We start from the raw sequence: 14,557 nt of genomic DNA, 5'->3' as shown, positions 1-14,557 counted from the left end.
CGGAATCTCCCGATGTATAGCTCGCATCCTCACGGAATCTCCCGATGTATAGCTCGCATCCTCACGGAATCTCCCGATGTATAGCTCGCATCCTCCCGGAATCTCCTTCAGCCACTTGAGCCCTTATTCTGCATTCTTGTCTATATAACACTTAGCACGTAGAATATGCTACTTTTTTTTTTTTTTTATCATTTTTTCAAAGACACATCTGCCTTCCCAATTAGTGAATCTATTGAATCAGCATTAAACATTTTTTTTTTATTTTGAATTCGTGAAATAGAATTTGAAAAAAAAATTTAATGGATACTGACCCAGCCACACTCCTCTTTGACAGATTCTGCATTTTCACAATAATAACACATCTTTATTTTTCACAGAGTATTGTAATTGAGTGTCAGGAGTTGTAATTGCTAACTCATTGGTTCCTTTTATATTTAGGTTCTAACCAGTCCATGTGAGATTCTAAAGTGTAACGGTTTGAAACCATGCTAGACTGTTTAGTGGTAAACTTACTGATATTTATCTTTTCAAGGGCTACAAAACTTTATAGAGGAAGCTTGATTGCACTTTGCATTTCCAACGTATTTTTCATGCTTCCGTGGCAGTTTGCTCAGTTTGTGCTTCTTACTCAGGTGAGCTGATTACATTTTAAACTAATTTAAGATTAACATGTTTGATTATGCAAGCTCATTTGTATAAAATTATAACTGAGATTTGTATGATTCTAAGTGCTAAAATATTTTCTAGTTAATGCTTTTAATGAAAAATCAGGACAGGGAAATAAGTCAAGTTTATTAATGATTGTTAAATTATTTTCTTACTAATAGAGTGCATTGATTGAACTCAAATTTGTACAAATGCTATCAGTGTTATTCAGTCTTTGTTAGTGTTTTTAAGAGAGGACTTGTGCTATAACTTTAAGTCTTCCTCTGTAATAAACTGTAGTATTTCTCTTAAGTAAAATGTGTTTTTTCTATGAATAGTTTTGTATATTCTTACATGAAAAATAAATACATACAGGATTAGAGGATAGACAGCTAACCACTTCATGTTTTATATAACCCCCTAAATCAGGGGTCCTCAAACTTTTTAAACAGGGGGGCCAGTTCACTGTCCCTCAGACTGTTGGAGGGCTGGACTGTGGGCCTAGGACGAGTTGGCTGCTAAGCAGGACAGGCAGTGGTGGCAAAAACACCTGGTGGGCCGGATAAGTGTCCTAGGTGGGCTGCATGTGGCCTACGGGCCATAGTTTGAGGACGTTTGCCCTAAATAATGTGCAGCTTGCCTTTGCATATACTCTTGCCTCCCTTCAATGGAAGTTTACAAAGCAAGGTGGCTTATTGAGAGAGCAAGTAGCTTGTGTGTTTATATTCCCCTCTTCATGCTATTTTAAAAATTATGCCAGCCATATTTGCATAATGCAATTGTAGAGTTTCTCTGCATGATTCTTTGAAATGTCTTGCCTGGGAGATGAAGTTAGACCTGGATTTGAGTCCTAGTTCTGTTCACTAAAGTCTTGACATGGTGAAAACACAGGTTTCTAAAATAGAGAAAAATGAAAGAACCTACTTTATTGGGATGTGTTTAAGATCAGATGAGGTAATTATATAAGACTCTTAACATAGTATTTAGTGAGATGTCAGTAAATTAGCTTTTTTTTTTTTTTTTTGAAGACAGTCTCACTCAATCACCCTGGGGTTAAGTACTATGGTGTCATAGCTCACAGCAACCTGAAACTTCATGGACTCAAGTGATCCTCTTGCCTCAGCATCCTGAGTAGATGGGACTATCGGTGCCCGCCATGATGCCTGGCTAATTTTAGAGATGGGGTCTCTCCTTGCTCAGGCTGGTCTCAAACTCCTGAGCTCAAGTGATCTACCTGCCTCCCAGAGTGCCAGGATTATAAGCAGGAGCCACTGCACTCACCTAAAGTTAGCTACTCATATCATCATTTGTTTTTAAATGGATTATTTCCACTTTTTCCTTTGATCTTCTCTTTTGACTCCTTTACATTGTTTAGTTTGTTGACATTTTAAATCAGTTTCTAGTTTAAATTGTCTCTTGAAGATTCTAACTTACAAGTGTGCTATTGCTTATCCCTTAGGTTGGAAAGGGAGCATTCCCATTGCATTGCTTCCAGTTAGTGAAGGTGCCCTGCTTCTTGGGGGGGAGAAGGGGCGGTATTATGCCTCTCTTTAGGGCTTATGTTGAATAACAGCAATGCCTTGTTCTCCATGGGTTACTCTGACTACAGGGAAAGAAGATACTGTTGTTTATCTTACTAATGGATTATTTAGAGATAAAAACTTGATGAATGGCACTTAAGTAATAAGTTTAAGTATTCAGCTGTTTTGCGGCTTGTTTGTGCTATATGTAGTAGGCAAGGCGTAGAATTTAATTTAAATTGCTTTCTTCATGAAGAAGAGTGGGGAAGCATTGTCTGACATCATACTTCTGTGTAAGAGGTACTATACCATCATTTAACCAATAAATTCATCCATATAATTCGATGTTAGAATTTTTGACATGTAAAATTTAATTTTCTTTAAAATGGAAAACTAAAAATATCTTTGCAGTGAAAGTACTCCTTCTAATTTGAAATTTGATAAATTCAGTTTTAACTAATTCTTGAATATTTGTATTAATGAAAGAGAACACTAATGGCCATAACTTGTGAAGAGTGATTAACAAGCAAAAATTAATGTATTTTTATGTGCACATGCATTGTATAATTATTTTTTAGTTTAATGTATCTTCCCAATTATGTATTAGTTGTCATGTTATAATTACCTTTTTATCTTTTTTGATTGGACACTTTATAATTGTTTGTGTTGACAGTAGTATCACCCTGATTGAAATAAGTATTGTTCTGGATAATTCACAAAGTAGACAGTTCCCATGGATGGGAGAGCTGTGTATGGGAGAAAAAAATCAACCAGTATTTGCTATGCTTATATATTGACCATATTCCATAATAACTGGGCAGATAAAAGGAAAAAACTAAAGAACTTACTTTCTGTATAAATATAAATCAATTTGATATAATAAAGATAATTTTTTCTTCAATTTTATAATGATTTTATAACTTAATTTCTTCTTAAATTTCAGATTGCATCACTATTTGCAGTATATGTTGTGGGGTACATTGATATATGTAAATTACGGAAGATCATTTATATACACATGGTATGGCTTTTTAATTGTTTTTTATTTAGTTTGCCCTTAAACTGATTAATATTTAATTTATTCATGGTTGAAACTATTTGCAGCATGACTTCATAATAAAAACAAGTGTCATTCAAATACTATGAATGAACAGAATTCAAATACTATGAATGAACAGAATAGGCCACCCGAAAAATGATAAAGCATGTACTATTTAATTGGGGTTTTACCCAACTTATGCATTATAGGTAAAAGAAAGAATTCATGAAGGAGAAACACGGATTGGTATATTACCCAGGAACTGTCTGTTAAAGTGAAGTGGAATGTTCATCCACTGAACACCAACTGCTCAGCAGATGGGACACACCAGTGACTGGAACTGTGGAGACCCCAGCATTCCTGTTCTTCATTTTCTAGTAGAACAGGGGAAGGAAGGAAGACAGAGGATAAGTGAGGAGCATAGTAAATGGCTAAGCGAGGTCGTGTGTTAAAAGGTGATAAGGATTATAGAAGAAAAGAAAGAACAGTCAGAGTAAACCATGTCAGGAGCTCCTACACTGATGGGTGGGACCAAGGTATCAGATGAGGCAGGCAGGGCCGGTCTTCCCAAGATTGGAAAGAGGAGACGGAGTTGGCCAGCTAGATACCAGAGAAAACAGTGTTCCAGGTTGGTGGAACAGCTAAGCAAAGTCCTTATGTTAATCCTTTAAAAACATTTGTCTTGTCTCCGCTGTGAGCTTTCATAATTTTTGATGCTTTCTTTTTCTGTTTTTATCATATGCTGTTATTTTCATTCTCTAATGAGTGAAAAAAGGACATAAATAATGTGTAGGGAAATTATGAACACAGTTATAAAATAGCCACAAGCCTATCCTCTACATGAAAACTTGAACCTTATTACTTAGGAGTCCTGTGTGCCCTGAACTCACCCTCTTACTGTTGCTAGAGGTAACTATTACCCTACTTTTTTTTTTTTCCTGAGACAGAGTCTCACTATGTCACCTAAAGTAGAGTGCTGTGGTGTCACAGCTCACAGCAACCTCAGACTCTTGGGCTTAAGCCTCCCCCTCCCAAGTAGCTGGGAATACAGGCACCCGCCACAATGCCCAGCTATTTTTTGGTTGCAGTTGTCATTGTCCTTTAGCAAGCCCAGGCAGGGCTCGAACCCGCCAGCCTTGGTGTATGTGGTTGGCGCCCTACTCAGTGAGTTACGGGCACCAAGCCCTGTTACCCTGACTTTTTAAAGTAGTAATTAATTTGCTTTTCTTTATAACTTTTTCATATGGGTATTTCTAAGTAGCATATTTCTATTATTAAATATTCACATTATTTTAAATGGTATCTTTTTTTAAGTTGATAGAGTTCAGATATTTTCACTGTTTTATAGTTTTCATTATATAAATAAAGCTCATTTTTTTTCATTTCTTATTGAAAGACATTTAGATTCTTTTCTTCTCCCCAGCCTCTTTTTTCAGTTATAAGTAGTACAGTGTAGTGCTGTACATTTTTAGACATACCTTCTAGGCCATATATAGTAACACATTAATTGCCACGTGAGTTGTCTTTTACTTATGCTAGTTCTGAGTCTGGAGCCAGCTTCTCGAAGCATATATAACTCACACGTCTCTTGACCTACTAAAACACTGTGGCCCCAAAGAAAGCAATTTTTTTTTTCTAATATGGCAGTCCATGTGTGAAGAATTTCTCTAGGATATTTACCTAGTAGTGAGTAGACTTGCTGGGTAGTTAATTATACACAGGTTCAACTTTATAAATACTAAATTATTTTGCCTAAATGATTGAACTACTTCAAACTACAACACATGATAAATAGCTCATATTTTTCTACATTCTGTTTTATTTTATCAGTCTGGTTAGTATAAAATAGTATCTTATGACTAATTTGCATTTTCTCTGTTCCTTAACAAAGCTAAGCATCTTTTGGTTTATGGGCCCTTCATGGGTTTTGTGTACCTGTGTGACATTCCTATTCAAATCTTATACCAGTTTTTGCTGTGTCTAAGAGAAAATGATGTATAGTTTATTCAGTGCAATATAATCCATTATTTTCGTTATTTATGTTGATGCTCGAATTATTCCAGATTTGTCTAACTATTCAAGCTGGCTTTTCTATCCTTCTAATGTATCATCCTTATCATGCTTTAAGCACTTTGAAATAAATGTTAAATTTCATGAAATGCTTTTTTGCATCTGTTTAAGTGATTTTGTGTATTTTCTTCTCTTTAATCTGTTACTGTGGTAAATTGACATTAATTGATTTTCTAGCATTAAAAATCTTGCTTTTCTGGGGTAAACACAAGTTTTACATATTGCTGGATTCAGTTATTATTTTATAAGGATTTTCACATCTCTGTTTATGAATGTGTTAGTAATCTTTTTTATACTTGGCTTACTTTTTTTTTTCAAACCATTTAATATAGCTTTTTATTTTATAGTACAAATTAGATTAAAATGTTAAGGATTCAGAACTGGCCCATCATACAGTCTCCTAGGCAACTTTGGCTGAGGGCTTTGACTTGGAGTTGTGATTTTGAAAGTACTAAAATGACACAGGTATAGTTTGTAGTAGAACCAATATTGGGTAAATGATACATACTTTGTGAAGTGACTTACTGACTATTCTCTGTCTTCTGTTACCACTTAACAAATCCCTAAATCTTTATCGTTACGCAAAGAAAAAAATAGAAATGTTTCCAGAAGGATTTTTTTCCTTTTTTTTTAATTGTTGTAAAATACACATAAAATAAAATTTCCCATGTTAAACATTTTTAGGTGCACAGTTCAGTGTTATTAAGTACATTCATGTTTTTTTTGCAACCATTATCATATCTGTAGAACCGTTCTTATTTTATAAAACTGCAGCTCTCTAAACCCATTAAATAATAACTCCTGGTTGGGTGCTGTGGCTCACACCTGTAATCCTACACTCTGGGAGGCCAAGGTAGGTGGATTGCTTGAGCTCAGGAGTTCAAGACCAGAATGAGCACGAACGAGACCCCCATCTCTAAAAATAGCTGGGCGTTATGGCAGGTTCCTGTAATCCCAGCAACGCTAGAGGCTGAGGCAAGAGGATCACTTGAACCCAGGAGTTTGAGGTTGCTGTGATCTATAACGCCATGTGCACTCTACTGAGGGGAACATAGTGAGACTTTGTCTCAAAAAAAAAAAAAGCCAAGTGTGGTAGCTCATGCCTGTAATCATAGCTCTCTGGGAGGCTGAGGTGCGTGTATTGCCCTGAGCTCACAACTTTGAGAGCAGCCTGAGCCAGAGCGAGACCCCATCTCTAAAAATAGCCTGGTGTTGTGGTGGGTGCCTGTAGGCCCCACTATTGGGGAGTCTGAGGCAAGAGAATTGCTTGAGCCCAGGAGTTGGCAGTTGCTGTGAGCTATGATGCCATGGGCACTTTGCCGAGGGTAACAAAGCAAGAGTCTGTTTCAAAAAAGAAAGAAAAGAAAAAAGAAATAATCATTCTTTATTCTCCCATCTTCTCAGCCCCTGGAAACCACCATTCTACTTTCTGTCTTTATAATTTTGACTACCATGTAAGTGAAATCATACAATATTCGTCTTTGTGATTGGCTTATTTCACTTAGCAAAATTTCCTTCCAAGTTTCTTCCATGTTGAAGCATATGTCAGAATTTCCTTCCTTTTTAGGGCTGAATAATATTTCATTGTGTGCATATATGTATAGACTGCATTTTCTTTCCATTCATCTATCTGTGGGTACTTGGGTTGCTGCCACGTTTTAGCTATAGTAATTAGTGCTGCCATCAATATGGATATACCAGTAACTCTTTGAGGGCTTGCATATGCCCCAAAGTGGAAGTGCTGGATTTATCCTATGGTAAATCTATTTTTGAGGAACTCCCAAACTGTTTCCACAGCAGCTATACTATTTTACATTCCTACCAACAGTGTACCAGGGTTTTAATTTCTCATTCTCATCACCAGCATTTATTTTCTGCTTTTGTGATGATAGCATCTTAGTGGGTATGAAGTGGTATCTTATTGTGGTTTTAGTTATTTTCTTTTAATTAAAAAAAATGTTATTTTTTACAACAGTTTTAAGTTTATAGCAAAGTTGATCAGAAAGTACAGAGAGTCCCCATATACCACCGACCCCATTCATGTACAGCCTCTCCCACTTTTGACATCCCACAGTAGATGGTATATTTATTACATTTGATGAACTTACACTGACACACCATAATCACCTAAGGTCCACAGTTCATGTTAGGGTTCCACCTTGGTGTTGTTCATTTTGAACGGTTTTGACAAACATACGATGACATGTATTCACCATTGTAGTGTCATACAGATAACTTTCCCTGCCCTAAAATCCTCTGTGCTCTGCTTATTCATCCTTCCCCTTCACCACCACCCCTCTAAACACTAACCTTTTTACTGCCTTTCTAGTTTTTGCCTTTTGCAGAGTGTCATGTATTTGGAATTGAACAGTATGTAGCCTTTTTGGATTGTATTCCTTTAGTTAGTAAAATGCAGTTAAGTTTTCTCCACATCTTTTCATGGCTAGATAGCTCATTTTTTTATAGTGCTGAGTAACATTTTGATTATGTGGATGTGCCATTGTTTATTTATTCACCTACTGAATGGGTGTTGGTTAATTCCAAGTTTGAGCAATTGTGAATAAAGCTGCTATAAACATTTGTGCTCAAGAAAAATTAGAAAAATAATAGCCAGGTGTGGTGGCATGTGCCTATAGTCTCAGCTACTCAGCAGGATGGCTTAAGACCAAGAGTTTTATATGGATGTAGTTTTTAGTTCAGTTGGGTAAGTGAAGGAGAATGATCGTTTGGTAGTATGGTAAGAGTATGATTAGTTTTTAGGACATTGCCAAACTGTCTTGCAGAGTCAGCAAGTGGTAGTATTAGTATACAGATTGTGTCTATTCTAACAGATGTGTGGTGGTATCTCCTGGTTTTACTTTGGTCGAACATCTTTTCATATGCTTATTTACCACCCAGGTATCTCCTTAGATGAGGTATTTGTTAAGGTCTTTTGCCCACTTTTTCAATGAAGTGTTCATTTTCTTATTGTTGAGTTTTAAGAATTCTTTGTATATTTTGGATAATAATCCTTTATCAGAAATCTTTTGCAAATATATCTCTGTCTGTGGCTTGCCTTCTTTTCACATTGTCTTTTGCCGAGCAGAAATTTTTAATTTTAAGTCCAGTTTAATTGTTTCTTTCATAGATCTTACTTTTTAGGGGTTTTGTATTTTTGTGATGTGCCTTTTTATCTACAGTCTATTTTGAGTTAATTTTTGTGATAAGTCTATGTCTAGATTTATTTTAATATGTGGACATACCATTGTTCCAGAAGTATTTGTTAAAAGGACTATCTTTGAAGCTGGGTGTGGTGGCTCACACCTGTAATCTTAGCACTCTGCCTTAGCACTCTGCAAGGCCGAGGCAAGTAGATTGCCTGAGCTCAAGAGTTCGAGACCAGCCTGAGCAAGAGCAAGACCCCAGCTCTACTTAAAATAGAAAAAAACTAGCCAGGTATAGTGGTGCTCGCCTGTATCCCAGCTACTTGAGAGGCTGAGGCAAGAGGGTCACTGGAACCCGGGAATTTGAGGTTGCTGTGAGCTATGATGCCAGGGCAGTCTACCCAGAGTGACAGAGTAAGACTGTCTTAAAAAAAAAAGACTGTCTTTGCTCTATTATATTGGCTGTGCTCCCTCCTTTATCACAGATCAGGTAACTATATTTATGTGGGTTTATTTCTGGGCTCTGTATTTTCTTCCGTTGATCTATGTGTGTATTTTTTCACCAGTATCTCTCTATTTTTATTGCTGTAGCTTTATGGTAAATCAAGAAACAGAATGGTGTTAGGCCTCTGACCTTGTTCTTCTTTAATATTAAGGGTCTTTTATATCTCCTTATGAACTTTAGAATCAGTTTGTCAATATCCACAAAATAACTTGCTGAGATAATGATTGGCATTATGCTGAATCTATAGATTAAGTGGGGAAAAACTGACATCTTGATAATATTAAGTCTTTCATACATGAAGTAACTCTTCATTTATTTAGTTCTCCTTTGATTATTTTCTTTCAAGTTTTTATAGTTTTCTTCATATATATAGATCTTGCACATATTTTGTTAAGTTTGTACTAAATATTTCATTCTAGGAATGCAAGAATATTTTGACATTAGAAATTCTTATAATTGGTCACATTGAGAATTGTTTTTGTTTTTTTTTTTTGAGGGGGGGGGTTTTGATATAGTCTCAAACTGTCACCCTGGGTAGAGTGCTGTGGCACTCCTGGGCTCAAGCAATCCTCTTGCCTCAGTTTTTCTGTTTTTGGTAGAGACGGGGCCTGGCTCTTGCTCAGGCAGGTCTCGAACTTGTGAATTCAAACAATGCACCCACCTCAGCCTCCCAGAGTGCTAGTATTACAGGCATGAGCCACTGCGCATGGCCCACATTGAGAAATTTAAATACCAGTCATGGTATCTCATGCTTGTGGTCCTTGTACTTCAGGACACAGAAGCAGAAGAATTGCTTGAGGCCAGGAGTTAGAGACTAGTCTGGGCAACATTGTGAAACCTCCATCCTATATGAAAATTCATAAAAAATTAGCCACATGTGGCAGCATGGGCCTGTAGTCCCGGCTACTTGGAAGACTGAGGCAGGAGTATGGCTTGAGCCCAGGAGTTAAAGGCTACAGTGAGCTACGATCCTGCCATTACACTCAAGCTTGGCCAACAGAGCCATAACCTGCCTGTTTAAAAAAAAAAAAAGATCTAAAGAAAGATGAACAATATGACCTTTTCCTTTGATGTTATAAAGGTACTGAATAAAAGTCAACTTCTGTGTCTGATTTTTAAGACCTTAAGTAAAAATAGATGTGACGGAGGAAGATGACTCCCAATTTTGGGAGCCACTTGAAGTCCAGCTGGATACTTGGCTTCACATAAGGAAGAATTCAGGAGCCAGCTGACTGTATGAAGTGAAAGTGAGATTTATTCTTAAACTATAGAAAGTCTGCTCCTCAGATAGGTCAGCGGCTAGTTCTCTCTGCAGAAGACAGCTGGACCCATGGTTCCTTTTGCCTTTCTTTTTAAGCAACAGCTTAATTATAGGCTAAACAAGGAAGGAATATTCATGCTATTTCTTGGGAAGGGGTGGTGTTTTTTTGGAATTAGGGTGATGCCCTCTGCTTAACTACATACGATCAAATAGGAAGTGTCGTGAGGTCAGGTGCATAATGGGAGTGGGAGGTTTTCTCAGAAACTTTCATGGTAATGAGGTGTATAATAAAGATATAGGGTCAAGAGGTGGTCAGGGTCTCCACCATCTTGGCTCTAACCAAGTGGAACTTGCCTCTATCTGTTTTGATAAGTTTAATTTGAAACTTTGAAACTTCCTGACTAAATTAACCAATGCTTGAGCAATTAATTAACGTCCAAAGCAGTATCCAAAGAAATATCTGCCAGTTCCCTATCTCAGATGGCTATTTCCTTTAAATTTTAAATATTTTAAACACTTCAAACCAAAAGCTAAGATCACATAAAATGTTAAGCAGTTGAACTGTTCCTGTTAATGCCAGAAGCATAATAAATATGCCTACTGCTACTCTGACTACTTAATATTGTTACAGAAATGTTAATGAAAACAGTTTACTAAAAACTAAGAGTTTTAAAAATAGGAAAGGAAGATGTCGTTATTTGTAGGTGATTTGATTTTGAATAGCTGGAAACTCCTAATTAATAAACGACTACTAGAAACAATCAAAGCTGTATTTATTGATGGATATTTAATATGACTTTTATAAATACAAGTAATCAGAAAATATGAAAAAAGATTACTGATATAATAGCAATAGATATAACATACGTTAAAATAAACTTAAATATGCAGGATCTTTAGGAAGAAAACTTTATACTAACTAATGTATATGCAAAAGAAGACCTAAAGAAATGGAAAAGCAGTATGTATTGCTTTTGGATCTAAAGATATAATATCCGACAGATATAACTTTAAATAATGTGCATTATTGAATAAAGCTTTTAACTCATTTTAAACTGATTATAAAATTCACATGGAAATTGATATATATGGATCAAAATAGAATTTCTAGGAGAAAATATAGTTTATTTTAGTTTTAAAGCCTTTTCATTCTAATTACATAAATAGGTCCTGAAGACCTAAAGGATGTGAATGATAATTAGTAATATGAAGATTTAGAAGATAAACATAATAAAAAATACTACTAAGGTAAAAAATAAACTGGGAAGAATATTTACAATATGTTTGCTGGATGACGAGTTATGCTCTATAATATATAAAGAGCGCTCTTAAGTAATCACAACCCAGTAGAGAAAGGGACATGGGAATCAACAATTCCTGTGCAACACAAAATAACAAAAAACAGTAAATAGCAGAAATGACGCTGTGTCTCATTTACTGTTAAAAGAATGGAAAAGGGAAACGATGAGGTAAATTTTTTTCCTACTAAATTGGTGCATATTTAAAAGAATTAATACACAGTGTTGCCAGAATGTGCATCAGCAGGAGCCCTCAAAATGTGTATAATCTTTTTACAGGTCAATTTGTCAGTATTTTTTCTAATTGTAAAATTTATAAGTCTTTGATCCATCAATTCTGATTCTTGCAATTTATCGATAAAAGTATTGATATGTGCATAAGATATGCAATAAGGATATTTATCATAGCAGTGTTTGTAATAAGAAAAACAAAGTGGAAGTGGAAAGCACTTAATTGTTCAGCAGGACTCTGAGGACATATTAAAAAATGATGGTGTATCTTTAGAATGGAATACTGTTTTTCAGTTCTTAACAGAATAATTCAGGTTGATTTGGGTTGATATGAAAAAGTGAAATATATTGAGAAGCAAAAATTAATAGATCTTATAGGGTAATTTTCCCTTAAAAAATACCAACTAGAATTTGTACATTTGATTTCTAAAAGAATGTACAGGAAACTTGGTAGTGGTTATCTGTGGGTTTGAAGTATGAATGGAGAGTGGACTATTTTCATTGTGTGTTCCCTTCTGGAAGATTTGAATTTTGTTTATCATGGGCATGTGCAATTTTCACCATAAAAACCAATGTTTTTTGTTTCATTTGTATTAATTATATTTTTTCTTGGATTTTTCCAGATTTCTCTTGCACTTTGTTTTGTTTTGATGTTTGGGAACTCAATGTTGTTAACTTCTTATTATGCTTCCTCCTTGGTAATTATTTGGGTAAGTGTTTTTTCAACATGGCTATTTTGAAACTAATTGTTTATCAGTTTATCACTGGCTTGGGGTTCGTACAGGAACCATCTCGGGTGTCTTCCTGAATACATCTTCTGTGGTGGAGTGTTCAAGGCCTCACTTCTGAAACAGGAAACAGGCATGATGCCTAGTATCAGAAAGCGGATCAGCACTTTGCCTCCCGCCCTTCATCTGCCCTTTGTCTTTCTCTAGCTTTTCTGTCACTTAAGTTTTGGTCCCAGGGTTCATTTCAGAAAGATTTCTGTGCTTTTCTTCTCTGTTTCTCTTTTCTGTTTTATCCTCCTCCTGATATACCTTCGTAACCCCCTTTCTCCCCCTGCCATCTCTCAGTAGCCTCCCTCCCCTCTTTGCTGTGATCAGAGGCTTGAGACCTTGGTTACGTAGCGGTTTTTTTTTTTTTTTGTCCCTTATTTATTTGTAAGGAATATTTGAGTGGTTTAAGTCAGATGATGATTACGAGAATAACTTCAGCTTGTGGAGAGATGATCTTACAGAGTTAGAACAAATGGTGAAAGGTCAAAGTTTTATAAAGAAATGGCCCACACATAAAGAATATTTTGTAAATATTTTGTAATGAATATTTTGTAAATAAAAATACATTTAGCTACAAATTCCCATTTTGCTTATGTATAGTGACTTCAGGGGTGACTTGGGACATCCTGTACAAAAGTTTTGTTAAATTTAAAGACTCCAGAGGTGGTTATGGCTTTTCTAAGGGATGTCACCAGTAGAATGTTTGCAAACCTAAGTTACTCCTTACTTTTAAACTGCGTGAGCAGTAGTGCAGGCTGATTTCTTGAAGGTGCAAGCTTGTTGCACTGTTTTAATTGGGATGTATTCTACTTCTTGAGTAATCATTTAGGTTACTCAGATCATTTTGGCTTTCTTGATTTCTAGAACTCATTGACAAATTTGAAATATCCTATTTCTTTGTTTCATTTAACAAGTAATATTTAAGAACTCATTTTTCAGGAAAATGCCTCTTCCCAGTCTGGGTCACCACCCTTTTTTGGTTTTGTCCCTCAAGTATATTTAGTTAACAGAAATTAGCGATTAGCATATGATGGTGCTAATTTTCAACTACAGAAATCATTAACTGAGTCCTCTACTTTGGGATTAATAGGTATAGTTCTTAAAATCAGTATACTTTATAATTAGGAAATGTGACAGTGCACTCAATTCTATATTTTACGTGTATACTTTTTGACAAGTACTGCTATTACCCAGGATAAACTATATGACTTTTGGTAATTAAATGGAGTATTGCCTGTGAATAAGATCTAAGTACATTTTGTAAAAATTTTCTCTTCAGTTCAGTTGCGCACCTGCAGCGTGTCAGATACCCAGCTGGATGTTTGACACTGAGGTGTGCTTTGGTATGAATTAAGCATATTTATGCATATTTTGTTAGATAAAAATAAGTGATGCTAACAGTTGTAGATTATGGAACATATTTATACATATTTAACTATAAACACATTTGCCTATATTTATTTATAGTTAATCACTTTAAAACCCGCATCAACTCACATTTTGTGTTCTCAGATATTCAGAAACTTTGGAAAGAATTTAATTTGGGTTTGAAATAAATATGTGTTAATCTCTAACCCTATTTTTGCCACGTTCAAAGTAGATTTAGTTTCCTAGAAGTAAAACAATTTGGGAATCTATGAACCTGGAAAAACTCAAGATTTGACAGAGGAGAAGTACTTAGTTGATTCATTAAAATGACATTTGTTCTTTATTGTAAGTTAGTAATTTTTATCTTCTGTATGACTGCTATCTAAAATTCTGAAATTGTTATATACCTTTTGGTTCTTAAGTAAATCAAATATGTAAAATTTGCCATAGAAATTTACATATGACAGTTCTTTTTTCAACTTTACAAAGTCACTAACTGACCTAATCTTTGGATTAAATAAGGCTACTTCTTAAAATCACTTATTATAGAAATTACCATGTGGTAAAGCTATGTGGGAAATTGTTGATTTGCTCAATTTTAGGTACTTGAGAATCTCATTATTTAGAATTTTTTAGTACTTGAATTTATATCTGTAAGCATTAACTGTGTATATATATATATTATTATTATTTTTTTTTTT

The 14,557-nt window shown here is 35.3% G+C and overlaps 1 protein-coding gene across 1 annotated transcript in view; it reads left to right on the top strand.

Moving 5' to 3' along the window:
• DPY19L1 (dpy-19 like C-mannosyltransferase 1) overlaps positions 1 to 14,557 on the top strand; it is a 106,722-nt gene that overhangs the window by 69,310 nt on the left and 22,855 nt on the right. The window contains exons 9-11 of the mRNA XM_023512425.1: positions 533 to 632; positions 3,109 to 3,186; positions 12,336 to 12,422. Of these exons, the coding sequence (XP_023368193.1) occupies positions 533 to 632; positions 3,109 to 3,186; positions 12,336 to 12,422 (265 nt within the window). The remainder of the gene's footprint in view (positions 1 to 532; positions 633 to 3,108; positions 3,187 to 12,335; positions 12,423 to 14,557) is intronic.

The sequence above is a fragment of the Otolemur garnettii genome, unplaced genomic scaffold, assembly GCF_000181295.1.
Source record: "Otolemur garnettii isolate 467f Iridium unplaced genomic scaffold, OtoGar3 scaffold00028, whole genome shotgun sequence".
In the NCBI taxonomy this organism is placed as follows: domain Eukaryota; kingdom Metazoa; phylum Chordata; class Mammalia; order Primates; family Galagidae; genus Otolemur; species Otolemur garnettii.
The sequence above is the reverse complement of the archived record's forward strand: the minus strand, read 5'-3'. Positions and strand labels throughout refer to the sequence as shown.